The sequence below is a fragment of the Papilio xuthus genome, unplaced genomic scaffold (assembly GCF_000836235.2).
Source record: "Papilio xuthus unplaced genomic scaffold, Pxut_1.1 DF826115.1, whole genome shotgun sequence".
NCBI lineage: Eukaryota > Metazoa > Arthropoda > Insecta > Lepidoptera > Papilionidae > Papilio > Papilio xuthus.
Window position 1 is genome coordinate 3,915,010 of NW_013532534.1, and position 15,985 is coordinate 3,930,994.

A 15,985-nucleotide genomic window follows, 5' to 3' on the forward strand; every position below is an offset into this window, starting at 1 on the left:
GAGGCCTTTCCAAAAAGAAACTTGTATTTATTATCTGAGTAAACAAATTGATTTCATCACATCTTATCTTTATGTTAACATAACATTTATATAATTCATTGAAATTCATAAACTGTACTATATACCGATGAACAAAAACACTCGTAAGTCTTGATAGATGTATGAATATTTGTTTCCATATAAATTCAGAATAACTTAACGAATCCTAACAATGATAATAATAATTTTATTTATATCAGACAACATAGACCCATATTTTTATTCCTAGACTTAAAAATGAATGAAAACAGTCTGGAATAATCGACAGACTTCTCAGTTTCGTTTAACTCAACGAAGTATCAGGCTAGTAAAACAATAAATTGGATATCAGAACGAAGTAAAAATATATCTTTTATTGTTGTTGTTAAATAATTTACATAATCCTTCAATGTCACTTAACAAGGGCGTTTAACAATTCGTAATAATCGTTCTGCGTCAGTAATAACGAGCGACAATAAAACAGTCACGCAAACAGTCCGGGTAATTACTTCCTAATTTATTTTAAACGGGAAAGCGCGCTTTTATCAAGTTTTTCTTGTTACCGTAATTATACAAAAAATACACTCATGTCACTATACTGAATCTTAGTTCTTACTAATGTTAGGAAGAAAGTCCGGTGTTTCGGAGCAATAATAGCCTTATTAAAATATCAACGTATATGTCCTCTCACTAATCAATGACACTTTAACTAAAACTAATATCATAAATGCGAATGATTAGATGGATGGATGTTTGTTTAAAGGCAACTTCTGAACGGCTGCATACAACTCGCTAAAATTTGGCACAGATGTAGATCATAGTCTGGAAGAACACATTGGCTACTAATTACGATTTTTTTAATACCACGCGGACGGAGTCAATATAAAACGATCTGGAGAACTAGATATATTAGATACTCGAAAACATATTTATTTTTTCTTGATTTAAATTCAAGGCTAAACTAAATTTGAATTATTCTAAAGTTTTCCATTATAAAATATCTAAGCTATACCTAACTACTTAGTCTAAAATATTTTATGACGTAACAATGTCTAAAACCATAATAAAATATTCCATTCACAAAAACCCACTATTATTAGTCTGATAGTAATTTTAAACACATACAATTCGCTTATTATATGGAAGTGTTAATTGACATCACATATAAAGAACGAAATGTATTACAATTAACGTAACTTATCGTTAAGATATTTTAACTGAATATTATAAAGTATCTGATTTTACGCTTTGCGAAAATTTCCTTATAATGACCTTTCTTTATTAAAAGGGTCAAACGCTTTGTAATGCTACTCAACTGGACATCCTTGAAAGGCCTTTATGTTGATTCCATTAAAGTAGTAATAATAATACATTTTTATGCTGTTTCTAAGGAAACATTTTACCAATAAAATTTTCCGGAGACTGAAGTGTATAAGGAAAATTCATAAACAGTAAATACAAAGTCTGCACTTCTAAGTTAACATGCAAACATAACTTTCATTTGTAACTTATGCATATGTACTTTTGTACATTTAACTTTAAACTTGATATTATCACAAAAACGTTTACTTGCCAAATAAAGTAACGATTATTATTTTTATAATATAAGTAGCTGACGCCCAATCGAAATTAAAAAAAAATCTTAGTAGTCTACGTGTTCTTCAAGACAATGTTCCACATCTGTTTATCAAATTCCAACGAGATCTATGCAGCAGTTTTGGAGATACCTTTTAACAAACACCCATTCAAACATTCACATTTATAATATTAGTAAGGCAACTGTTAATATTATAGTTATTAATATAATTATGTAAGTAATTAAAATCTTTGAAAGACACTGAAGCCATACTAATGCTTAGTGTATACTTAATGTTGATGCAATTGTTTTAAATACGGAGTAACTCATCGAGTATTCTTTACGCTGAGTATTTATCGTCATATTTAATATGGTTTCCGGCATATACTATGTCTAGAACAACATATTGTTTTTAAAATCTATTACTTACTTACTTATTATTATTTACCATGATGTAACTTTTTTAAAGAATATCGCAAATAATATATTTTTCATGGATTTTTTTTTGGATTGGATCCTATAAATATAAATATATATAATATTGATGTCTTTTAAATTACTAAAAGTGTTGTCGTGAATTTTTTTTTTAATTCTAAAGTTCCAAAATGTGCTGTTATTAAAAACGCATTTTTGAAAATCGCAACAGTTCCGATTCTGTACACTTAAATTATAATACAAATGGATTAAAAATCATATATCAAATAACCGAGTAAAAAACATTAAAACTTTAAGAAAAAAATGAGTCATTGACCCATTACCTAATATAAAATAAAACCTTGTGATTTATTATGCAATACGATATATGTTAAGTTGAGTAATAAATTTCCGATCGAGCTGTAAGAAACATCCATGACGTCAGAGCTGTGGTAAATTAAACTCACGATACAAATTACAGTAATATATAATTGTTTTACACACCTACAATATATAAATTTTTTATTATAGTTTTTCTACTTCTTAGCGAATACACACACACTTATCGCTTAGACTCATCAGCTTTAATTGATGTAATAGGAATAATCTTGTGTAATTCTATTAGGCAAAATAATCTTGCGCTAAATGGAATTATGAGGCAATATTTTTACTAACATTAAATCTCCTTTTATCGATTTTTAATTTGTTTGATACTACAGAAATATTAATAGTAGAGAACGTTCACGCATCAAATACTCCCCTTCCATCCAACTTACCCAATCATGCACAAATCCTAGCTTTATCCCTATCGATGCAATCTCATGATTAGATAACACTTTTGCAATGGATGTTTTCACGGTGTTATTCGTGTGATTTTTTTTATCATTGAAATTTGTTCCAGTCCCCTAAACGAGTATTATATAATAGTGATAAGCTTAGTGCTTATTAAAGGCATTAAAAACAAATATATTATAAATGAACCCGAGTAGTAAATATATACATCGTCTACTTTCTATTTACTAGGTAAACAAAGTTTGACTTACCTCCTAATATACTATATGTTGCTATGATATGACCCATGCTGTTAGCTGGAGCGGTGAAAAGCAGCCCTAGGGCACATATCGTCGAGCCCACAAAGCAGACCTTTCTATACGAGAATGTCTTTATCACCGGGCCTACGAAGAAGCCGGAAAAGTTGACAACCGAGTCTAGGGTACTGGCGATAACCGAGGCTCCCGTTGTGTGCACACCCAAATCATCCAGCAAGTCTTTGAATAGGAGTCCGAAAGACGGCTCCAGGGAACGGGTTGAAAACTGAAACAATACAATAATAATTTCAGAAAGATTCAAAGTATCAAGTGAGGTATTCCGGTTTTCTTTAGTGGTAAAATGTCAATAGACCTCGACAGTTTCCTTGGTGTTAAGAATATTATTGGCGAAAGGTAATTACTTAACAACCTGATTTTCTTTGTCCTATCATAAACTCGAAACATAGGATCGTTAAATTCTAAAAACTTAAGTAATTATAAAAAAAAACAATCGTATTCAGCGTGCAATTTCCGAGCATTTGCAAAACATTAAAAATGTTTTAGTCTGCATTTTTTTTTATTAGTAATATTATAGAAAAAATAATATTTCATTGCCAATTGTACATTGTTGTCAACACACGTCTGATATTATGTTTGAAATTAATAAGTAAAGACATTTTAACGATAACCAAATAAGTAACGTCTCGTAAAATAAATTCGCGATAAAAATGTAACTTTATGGCCATCACGTTTCACCGGATGCCGTCAAACAGTGTAATGGAAATTTTATTGCGATTTTTTCACTGAATACACGAATTGTGATAGGTTTTTGAAATTTGCTTAATGGGAATAATATGAGACCATATGATCATATTAAATAGTTTTACTAATTTAAAATAAATATTGTAACGGTACAAGAAAATAACCTAGAAGACCGTGATGTAAAAAATCTTCTTATTCATCAACTCTAGCAGTTGAATCTTGGCTGTTTAATCGCTAATCTACTGACTGACATCGCTAACTAATGATATAATTTTAATCATCGTATTACTCTTTTCCACATGTTATTTAATTATTATTTTTTTTGACTTTAATGGCATTGATAAAAACTTATTATTGACATTTTTTTTAAATATCACTTGTCCTTGAAATTTATTCCCCCTGTTTTCGAGTTGCGACACACGTATTGACAAAATAACATATTGTTATCAATACTTAATTTACATATGGGATTTTGTTGCTCGATAATGTTTAGCGACTTCTATATCTGTCCAACCCTATTATTTTAAACGCCAACAAAATATGTTATCAGATAAGATTTTTTTTTACCATAAACAGATTCAGTTCATATAACCAAAATCATGCACGATGTGTGCATAGGACAACAATAAAACACTGATTACACATCACATCGATTGGTCGTTGTAATGCAGTATTGCGCGAACCAATAATTGTATCGAACTTTAATTGTTAGCTAGGGCTGTACATTGCAACTTTAAATTAAAATATGAAATTGTGCATTTTTTGTTTAAACGGAGCAAAAAAAAACAATGTTCCATTTCATCATTAATTGCAATTTAAGATTAACAGATTCATTGAAAAATGTACAGCCACATTCCCAAAAAAAACAAAACTTATGTCCTCTACATTCAGAAGCTTATAAAAAAACACTGTTATTTTCCATGATATAGTACGATTTGAAAGGAAACTATACTTGCTATAAATCATATGATATTAAAAGACAGTGGCAACCCTAGAGAAACCACAGGGGAGCATGTGACTCCGACAAGCAATTGTAATTGTTCTCGCTTTTAATTTCACTCGAAGTCAATGTGTAGATTGATAACGCATTGCACAATAGCAACTACATTACAATGTAAGCCAACTACACTATCAGTAACAATACACAGTTTCAAATAAAACGAGTAGAATTTAAAGTTATTTTACACAAATAAAACATATCTGTTACTAGCGTACCTCAAAAAAAAAGGTGGATACTGAGATGGGTATGTAGGCTCAATTCAATAAATTATTAATTGGTATCAGATCAAATCAAACATTATCTTCTATATCTTCCCTGGTGTACTAGGGTACCAGAATGTGTAATTTAATCTTTAGTACGAAGGATATTCTGATATAAATCCTAATGGAAGATCGTGGTCTCCGTCTACCTCTCTGGGTGTACGTGTGTTATGTTGTTGTTGTATGCTGGATGCACTGGTATGCAGCAACATTATTTGCATGCAAAGTAAAAAGAAACAGACCATAGAGTGACTCAGTTGAATAATTAAATCAGAAGATGTATGAGCAAAATACAAAGCAAGCAAGTTATACAAAACCATGAACTACGTCTTTAATAACATCGACGTTCTCGAGCTTATGTCTACATATATTTTTTTACTGTTATTAATGAATGAAATAGCAATTATATTAATTAACTAACTGTCGCTTGCGACTCCGTACGCGCGGTATTTAAAAAACCTTAAGTTCATGTATCCCAAATTTCATCAAGATCCGTTCAGCCATTCTGGAGACACATCCATCCATCCAAACATTCGCATTTACAATATTAGTAAGATAAGAGGTACATTACCAAAGGGACTGCACGCAACAATATAATCATGTGACCGTTTCAAGAGACCGATATTGCGCAAGCTACAGATTATTGACATTGCAAACGACTCATTGTTGCATTCCTTAAAGTTGGCTAATCTTTAGATAAATAAATATAAAAAAAAAACCTAGTCATTAATCTTATGATAACGCTTTAAAAACCAATAATAAACAAATTTACGATCTAATTCTCTCATTGACTCTTATATAAAGAACAAATGCTAATCAAAACATATTACATAATAACAACAAAGTTGTATGCGTTTTGTTATGCCTTGTACATTTTGACCTACATTAATTACATATCGCTTACCCGGAAATAAATTCCTTCAATATAATAGTATAACAAAAATATGTATAAAATATATCATTTTTCTATTAAACACTTGATCACATTACATCACATACTAAATAATAATTAACTTACATTAACTAAGCTGACTCCCAGGCAGACCATCCAGGCCCAGCCACCGTCCGGCGCGACTTTTCTCGTAGCCGGCGGCAACTTCTGTATTGAACCTTTACTCTTCTCTACCGTCATTTTCAGCCTTTGTCACCTACTTGCCTAGAACAATAAAAACAAAAAATATATATATTGGAGAACACATAGATAACTAATTAAGTTTTTTTCGTTTTTTTCCCAACTAGTTATGTATAATAACGTTCACGTAATCTTAAATAGTATAACCGTAGTTATATTAATATTGGGACATTAGTATTTCCACGTGGTAGCAAAGGGCAAGACCAGTATAAACAAACATATACACTTATGCACAATCTGTGCAATTGACACTAACACGACTTATCAGCCTTATGACAGTTAGTGATAACCGCACAGAAATCTAGTAATAGAAACTACTACAGAATATATGCCATAAAATACACCTTCTATTTCTAATTCATTTGGCGTTCAAATTTATAAAAATAAGAGATGCCTTGGTTTGAATCTACAAAAGTTTTTTTCTATCTTGCCATGTGCCTAAATATCGAGCGTCTTTTTCATATTCTCCTCTTATCGAATTGCGAAACAAGTTTTTCTTTTTAAAATAAAGATTATTGTTATCGAACGTCATAAATTACATTTAGGGTTTTGTTGCTGTATAATGTTTATAGCGACTTTAACTTCAGTCCAGCCCTATCGTAAAAAATCTTGTTTAATTTGTCCATCATCGATTTCAATTGAAGGCATCAATAACTGAGTATTACATACCCAAGCTTTATTAATGTCCACGCCACTCGATAAACCTACACCATATCATGAACTTATTCATTGTTAAGCCCCCAAACAAATTAAACTTCTTTTATGACGATTAAATTCGTGAAGAGAAATAAGGTCGCGTGATGACTAACACTATGTTGTTATCACAAAGACCTCGGATGATAACCATTCTAAGTTATAAAAAAAAAGTAAAAACAATAGTGACTTTATTAATGTAACATTAAGTCCAACAGTATTCTTAAGACACTATCACAATCGAGAATGAAAACTCACTAACTCATTCGAACAAGCGAAAATTCCATAAAGATCTAATTTTTGTGGCTGTGGCCACTATCAAATTAATTTTTCTGTACATAAATTTAATTAAAAATTTATTCCTTCTTACAGATTGATAAACGTCGACCGTGTATAAGCGGCCTAAGACCCCCATTCGGCACGCACGAATGAGACGGAAGGTATCACGCGAGTGTTTCGTGCGAGATTATACCACGTGCCGTCCCCACGAGGTCGACGCAGAGAAAAAACACACCCGACGTCTGGTTTCGCGTAGCACCAAGAGCAATGACACGTCCGTCGCTATGTCAAGAACAAATGCAAATTATTTTATGCTTTGAATGACAAATGTGTACCTGTACACAGCACGTCCTATGGCAATCACTTGTGCAAACATAATTATTAATACATACATACAACTTAATAGAAAGACAATTCAGAAAATAAAACAATCTCAGAATTAAAAACTGTGTCTTATTAGTAAGGAACGAGATATTAGTTCCCAAGATAGATCTAAGAACACAACTAATACAGGTTGCTCGAGACGTAGACAGTGTCGTTGCAGATACAGAGTAATAAAAAATAATAAAGTAACTGTTTAACTGTGACAAAAAATGTTTGACTACGCACAATCATTAAAACTTATAGCCAATGGAAGACGAGGAACTAAAAAGTATTCTTCTCATTACTTCGTACAAGAATAGGATCGTATAAATATAGCTCATGTTATCATAGCTCTAAAACAACTTATAATTCCGAAAGTCAATCATGCGAACGGGATTCCATCAATAGTTTCCAGATTTAAACGCCCACCTCTATCTCTCTAAAGCAGAAAAGCTTATCTAGAACACAGCTGCCAATTCTATAAATAACTTTGATAAAACAGACGTAAAAATACCAACCAAATATAAATATTTGAGGTGAAGCGTCGCGTGATATTATTTTCGACATGTTCTCTATATTCTATACATAGAAGTTTCCACGTATTAGCAAGGCACCTAATTACTATTTAGGAAATACGGATAACATTAAAAAAATCAAAAATGAAATCAGATCATTGTAATTGTTCCATAAAATAAATTATATTAGAATTAAAGATGCTACCTCCGTGAACATAAATATGTGTATAGAAAACGTTTAACATAATTCATTTTAATTAGTAAAAATTTGGCAACGGCTACAGAAATAAACACTGCATGGTGTTTTAATATTTTTAAAAGCTCGGTTTAATATTATAAATATAATTTTAACACCATGGATATCCAAAGAAACGGTTTTGAAGTGTGTTGTTCGCGATAGGAGGATTGTATCGTCTAAACGTGTGTAAGGGATCAGAGACATGGCTCTACAAAAAACAATCTTTGAAATAAAAGAACTGACAATCTTAAATCTTCGTTAAAGCAGCAGAGATTACTTTGATAAAATAGTACATCGAACTACAAAACTAAGGATGGGCTGGTGCCAAGATTCCTGTCACACTATAAAGACATTGAACATTTTTAGAATACGGAAATTTAACCTCCAACGGTTTACCTACTATTTTTCCTATGTGTTTTTCATTTGTTTGATCAGTACGTATCACATGACAGTTGTAATTCATTCAAATCGACACAAGGAGACTCCTGAGTTATCATTGAGAAATTAACTTGTTACCGTGATAACCTTCTTCTTCTTCTTCTAGCTCTACAGCCCTTTGTGGGCCTTGGCTTGGTCCAGCAACTTAAATTACCGAAACTTAGTTACCGTGATAACCACTCCAAAAAAATATTAATCATCATCAGCTCACTACACGTCCCCACCGAGTAGCTCGAACCCTCCCCTAAATTAGGGGTGACTAGGCCATAGTCAACCACGCTGGCCAAGTGCGGGTTGGTTGACTTCACACATATCTTTGAATTTCTTCTCATCCCATGTCATCATGTTTTCCTTCACTATAAGAACTTCGGATAAATGTACATATGCAAATCGGAAATCGAAAGACACTTTGGTACATGGCGGGATTCGAACCCAGGACTTACAGTTTGCAAGTCAAATGCTCGACTCCTGAGCCACCGACGTTCTTGAAAATTATTATCTATTATAAAAAAAGAATGAAAGAAATAAAAGAAGATAAATTTTCTGAAATCGAGACTAAATAAATAAATGAATAATGCAGTAAGGAAATCGGGACTTCGTATAACATTGAACTGGAGACTTGGTAATATGAATCCATTGTTTTCTGAATAATACGAATACATTGAAATTTATCAACTGACGGAGAGCTTGCTTGGACACAAAAATTATTCAAAGATTTCGAAGGCTAAAGCTCGCTTTGAAAAAACATGCTTTATACAATTTGGGTAGTAAGCACTAGTATGGTAAAAAAAAGATATTTTTACCTTTATACATTCTCTTGGCTAAAAAAAATTAGTGATATACATCAGCGAGAATGCATGAGACTGTAAAAAACTTTTTTCGGACAACACTAAGAACATGTTATAAAACGAGGTACAAGTTTTTGTGATGTTTTTTGCACGATCAAAAACTTTCCACGTCAAATGGCCCGGCAACATAAGTCAAAAACGAAGTCCAAATATCAAGCCTAAGTTTTGTATATTTGACTGATGATTTGAAAAAAATTGCAAGATACGTAAGCCACATTACAATAGTAATTAGAAAAACATAAAAATGTAAATAGCAAATGAATGTTATAAAATTGAATGTTCTAGAAAGTTAAACATTGGTATCGAAGACGATTTCAAATTAGCTTTAGGATCTTATTAAAAGGGTTTGCTAAATAAATACACACAAACATTGATTTAAATTTAGACAGAGAACCTAAATATTTTTAGTCTTCATGTCCTTCAAAAACAATACGTTTTGTTACTGAATAATAAGTTGACGGGGACATTCACCCAATGATAAATCGATACGCCGTCATGACAAGAACCAAAATATTCGAGTTAAGAATGGAAATGATACTTTTGGTAATTATGTTTGGTTATCATTACCATAGTCAAGACATTGCTCGTCTTTACGGAAAAAGAAAAATCTTTACATGATGAACCTCAACTCTTTTCATTTGGAATATTCAGCTCACGCTACCGAGCTTGTATTGTATTTTAAAGTTAAAGGAGCGTTGGACCGTGTACCCAGAAAAAGGTCATAACCAAATGTTACAAAAACAAGGTACTTGAAAGGTAAACCTAGTCTAAATCTAATGGTAGTCTAATTCTATGAATCTTGTGTAGTTTATGTTTTGTTCAATAATTTTTAGACATATCGTTACTTTTGTTGCAATTATTTTATCTAAATAGACGTTAAGTGCGCTTAATGTAGGGAACACTCATGACACTCGGTCAATGGGATGCGTGAGTCGAGTGGTCGTCAAGGCGAGCGGGTACATTTTCTTTTGTTATCAGCACTTCTGTAACCCATCTGACTGCTTGCACAACATCACGTGAAAAGCGGTTGACACACGATAGTTAAAGCGAAAACAAAACAACTTGATAATTGACACCAATACAAAAAAATACAGATATCAGTATTGACGTAATTTAATACAAAACTTGTTATAATTAAATAACATTTAATTAAAACGGCAAAATATTTGATAGGGTAGAAGGTTTTTAGGTGATTACATAATATTGGATATAACAACGATGGAGGTACAAAGTCCCTGCGTGGTACGAACAAAACATGAGGGCGTTTGATTTCAAGGGCATATTCAATGCGTTAAATTACCAAAGTAAAGACGGCTACACCTAAACTTAAGGTTACCATGTCAACAAAGGCATAGTATATTATTAATATTAACAATATTAAATTAAATCGTGGGAAGCATACATTGTAATGATAAAAAATAATATTTGTCTGATAGAGGTCCACGCTTCGAGTTTTTTAAAAATTCTAAATAACCATGACATGTCTTCGTTCTCAGAGATTACGTACAGGCATTATGGATATACGAAATCTATATTCTCATATTCACGTGTTAGAAACATAATAAACCTCATGTAACTCCATAACCTGACGCAACAGTAGCTCGAAATAGGTCAAGGCAAGGCAAATACGAGCGTATCGTAATAGTACCATCCTATTCTGGGAAGATAAATTAGTTAAAATAATGAATAAACTTTACTATAAAATACTGTTTTAGACGTTTATTACGATGGCTAGTTATGAAAAAAGACTTTCTTAAATATTTAACAATTCTTAATCCGAATATAAAATTACTACTGTACAAATCAACACGTATTTTCACATAATATTAATAAACATATAGCAAATTTATTTAAGAAACAGGATAAACCATATACGAGCAACTCGAGTCCAAATACGGTATAGTTCTTAATAGAACCACTGAAAGTAAGGTAACGTGTAAAAAGACCTCGTAACCTAACAGTCGTCGGTCATCACACAGCTAGAATTGCATCCGCTGATCATCTAGGTCTCGACAAATATCCAGGTCACTTTCCCCATTTAAACAGAAGACAAGATATTTTTAAAGTTAACAACGAAATCTATCAAATTGCACCATGATTTGCTAACAAAGTTATAATGTGTTTTATCTATATCGTGCTCTAGGAAAAAGTCCTTACTATTCGCTGATGCGTTGCCTACCTTCAATCGACAGAAAAAGGGACACACAGGACGAGATATTTCCCCATCCTTTACGTCCCCTACACCGTCAATGTCAACAGATGTTATTAATTCTACCTTTTTCATTATTCCAAGTATGCTATAGCCAAAGGCGTAGTTAATCTAAATTGTATTGCGGTCGTGAGTTTTTTTTTTTATAACTGATCAATGTTAATTTAACATCAATTGCTTATTGTAAAAACCGCAAAATGTGATACGCTTCTGTGTAGTAATATGTATAGTATATCTACATAATATACATCCCTATAACAAAATAAATTAGCATTTTGCGTAACAGTTTATTAATGGCAGACATACCGTGGGTTTCAGAGACCAAAATCCCTGTTTAAATCATATTGTTTTATCAAAGATAATGACCGGGATGACAATGTTTTATACAAAAAATTTAGTCTCAGAAACCCACGTTAATTCGCACGAATTTTGAAAGCTAAAATATATCAACTTTGTGTCTTGTTTGATGATGCATATTTATATATTGTTATTTAGATTCACTTTGACGTACCGATAATATAATACAACCGACATTTTTATTCACTAAACTGAATTCACGTTCACAAAAAGCTGTTCAAACATTACGATAAATAAGTAAACAACGGCGTATTCACTTCCTTTTCTACAATAACAATGAATCATTTATATTTGCGGGACATTACCAACGCATTGTCTTGTCCCTTAATGTCGATTTGGATCGAGGACAAATTCGCCCTCTGACGTCATCGCTGGAGCTTACGAGATACAAAGCACGTAGGAGGAACTGTGTAACTCCGCTGAGACATAATCTTTATATGTTACGCAAAATTAAGAATGAAATTTATGTGTTTTATGTTGAAAACATTTCTTAAGTTTTACCTTAAAATATTTTTTAATTCACTTGTTACGTCACTCTGAGAGCATTTGACGTATTAAAGATACAATCATTAATATGACAAAGAAAATTTCAATAGATTTTGTATTGTTTTGATTAAACATAGATTATATCTACGGTCAATGAACTTATTTTTTTATTGTCTGTTGTTACTATCAGATACAATCAATCAGATAAAAATCTAGTAAAAATTAATGAATCTTTTATCAAAATATACTATATTCTTTTAGTTCAGCCTGACTTTTTGACCAGTTAAGGGAAATATAACATGGTGCAGTTTCTTATACTATATCAAAAGAAACTTTTTGGGTGTTAATCGACGATTTAATTTAAAGTTGGCTCTTTTATGCAATCAAATATGTGACAACTGATTTAGATAAAATTATGTCATCGATATGAGCAAATCTATTATCAGTATGCAGTTTATTTATTGCGTTGCAAATTCATTTTTAACAATAACAATAGTTTAATCAAATTGTACTATAAATTACAAGGTTTTATGTAGTATAATGTAATCACTTTTTTACAAAGAAAAGCCATGATATAAATATAAATTATTTTCTTAAAAGTTAGCTTTAGGCTTATTATATGAATGAAAATGAACAAAGTTTATGGGTTAAACCCATAAACTACAAATATAAATATAAATATATACAAATATGCTACAAACACTCAATATCGGGAAGAACATATTGATAGTTGGCTTCTAGGTTTTGACACATTACACTACCACTACAAATATTGTAACTTGTAACTTTTTATTCAACTGACAGAATGGAATAAAATATTTTTTTTTTTTAGTATGTTTTCTTCCAGACTGTGTTCTACATCTATACAAAAATTCATCAATATTCATGTCACTGTACGGGAGATATCTAACAACATAAAACTATGAATGCATCTAAACATCTGAATAATATTAGTAAAATATGATTTTTATCAAAATGAAATAATGGTCATGTCCTCAATAGTAAAAAAAAATTAAAGACCTTTTGATAGACATAGTGCAACTTTTTATCTTGCATAGAAAACTCATTTGTAATTTTAATGGGTTAATTAAAATGGTTATCACTTAAAAAACTTAATGCTGTAAAATGGCAATGGGTTGACCATAAAATACTTACACTTACACTTTTTTGAAATTAAATTCAGAATAAATAAATTAAAGATAAATACAGAATAAAATAGCAGTCACATCTAGCTTCAATTTAAATACATCGTTTTTTTTCTCTTCAGCTGTGTAAGTATAATATATTAATAAAATGTTGTATACTAAAGTTTTATTATACCAGCAGTCGTTTTTTCTTATATTTTTGTCTTAAATATAAACTCAGTGGATAAAATATTGGACAATTCTTTTAGATAAAATTATATGCAGTCCTTGTACCTCAAACTTTTGAAACACCTTCAGAATAAAGAAACTGTTAATAACATGCAATGTAAATTTGACCCACATAAACATGTAAATGTTTGTATTTTCTAAATAAACAAAAGCCTTCAAAGATAATTCTGAAATGCAATGAAAAGGATACGATGACATAGATTATTAAAAATGAAAATAACTTACCTTTTCTAAATAATTTTCCATATATAAATATATGTATCAAAATATGAATTTAAAACATTGTATCAAAAATCGGTAAGTTCAAACTATTCAAACACTCAAGTCAATAACTTTCCAAATAAAAAATCACTTTTTTGTACTTTTATGTTTAGAACAAAAAGTTTTGTTAAGTACACCGTATTTTTCAAGATTTCTTTAAATGAACTAAAAAATTAAGAGAGAACATACGACAGTGACTGTCAATAAAAAAGTACTAATTGGTATCAAAGAGTAGAATACATAAAAGATTGGTACGAATAGAATAGAACCAAAGAGTATGTAAGTATAGTGATGTTGTCATTGATCTCTATAAATGGATAGGTCTTTGTTAGGAATGACAGCTTTTGCTCCGTTCCAAACTTAAAGCAACTGTTGATATTTTCTAAAGTTAATGCTTACTTTATTATTAGTTTGAATCCTCACCACTGCTACCACCTGTAACCATTAGCGCCAAAATGGCGACTATCAAATCGGCACAAAATAACGTGGTAATAGCTTAGTCATGTTAAGAGTGCAGTGGATTTTGAGTTTCTACGACAAAGAGTAAACTTTCTAAATTTATTGCCATCTTTATTTTAAATACTCTTTGTCTTTACTATGTGCGTCCAAAGAGTATATACTATATATACTCTTTGATGTGCGTCACAGAAATGTTTAGAATTCGAAAGAAGTTGATTCTTAATTCTTATTCATTTAATTAAATGTTTTGAAGCCTTGCAAATTATTGAGTTTCGCAAGAACAAAATAGGAAAAAAAAATCTGCTAATGCTGAGAATTATAACAGATGCTGATATTTTTTTAGGCTTACTTCACTTTAATTCTAATGTTTCTTTCGTATATTTAACATGTTAAATTATTAATTGGGAGTCTAAGCATTCTGAATTTCAATCAGAAAGATTTATTTATGTGAAGAAGGAGTTAAGGAGTTATTTTATATACTCTTTGGAGTGGATACAACAGCGGTGGTAGCGCCATCAAGCAATTTACTAGAACCTTATGTTTTTTACCCTGCTAAATGTTTTCCGCGTGTATTTAATTTTATGTATGTGAGTTTGGTGCGCATATAATTTTCAGAGGCTAAACGACTAGAACAATTTGAACCTGCATAGTGTCTTTCTAATCGTTTTCTTCTTCTGAAGTTTCTTAGGATAATTACATCGCAACAAAATAAGTACAATGGACGTAAAAAATAAAATTCTATATAAGAAAAATATGAGTTTGAAATGCACTTTTAATTTGCCTCTATTTTACATTGTTTACTCATTTTTCGATTTTTTGAGTGTATTCTAAAATAAGAAAGTTTTACTTAATACAATAAAATTTACTTGATTTAAATATATGAAGTCGGCTAAAAAAATTAAAACCTTTGTTTGCAATAATGCAGACAATAGATAGTGCTATTTACTTTTCATCGGTTAGACCCTGTAGCCGGAAATTTCGTTATTTAACATAAGGTTATTTTTATAATTTTCTTATAATCCATTCTTATCGATGGACATGATTAAATATAAATTTATAATTGTGAATTAGAACTATTGTTCACTGTCCTAATATAGCGGACTCAATAATCAGTAGTGATTATGCAATTAAATATTGTAGCCATATATCTACAATATCTATCAATAAAACTATTTGATAATGATCGATTTATTTTATATACATAAGACGATTGCTGTAATATACGATTAAAGGACAATAACTAACCTATTGAGTAAATACCTAACACTTGGTTTAG

At 30.9% G+C, this 15,985-nt stretch overlaps 1 protein-coding gene across 1 annotated transcript in view; it reads right to left on the reverse strand.

Annotated features, from left to right (window-relative positions):
- The window catches only part of LOC106123588 (monocarboxylate transporter 9), an 18,924-nt gene extending 4,488 nt beyond the window's left edge, over positions 1 to 14,436 (reverse strand). Inside the window, exons 1-3 of the mRNA XM_013319994.1 lie at positions 14,215 to 14,436; positions 6,077 to 6,214; positions 3,052 to 3,322 (exon numbers count right to left, since the gene is read on the reverse strand). Of these exons, the coding sequence (XP_013175448.1) occupies positions 3,052 to 3,322; positions 6,077 to 6,190 (385 nt within the window). The 5' untranslated portion in view covers positions 6,191 to 6,214; positions 14,215 to 14,436. The remainder of the gene's footprint in view (positions 1 to 3,051; positions 3,323 to 6,076; positions 6,215 to 14,214) is intronic.
- Positions 14,437 to 15,985: the final 1,549 nt, after the last annotated feature.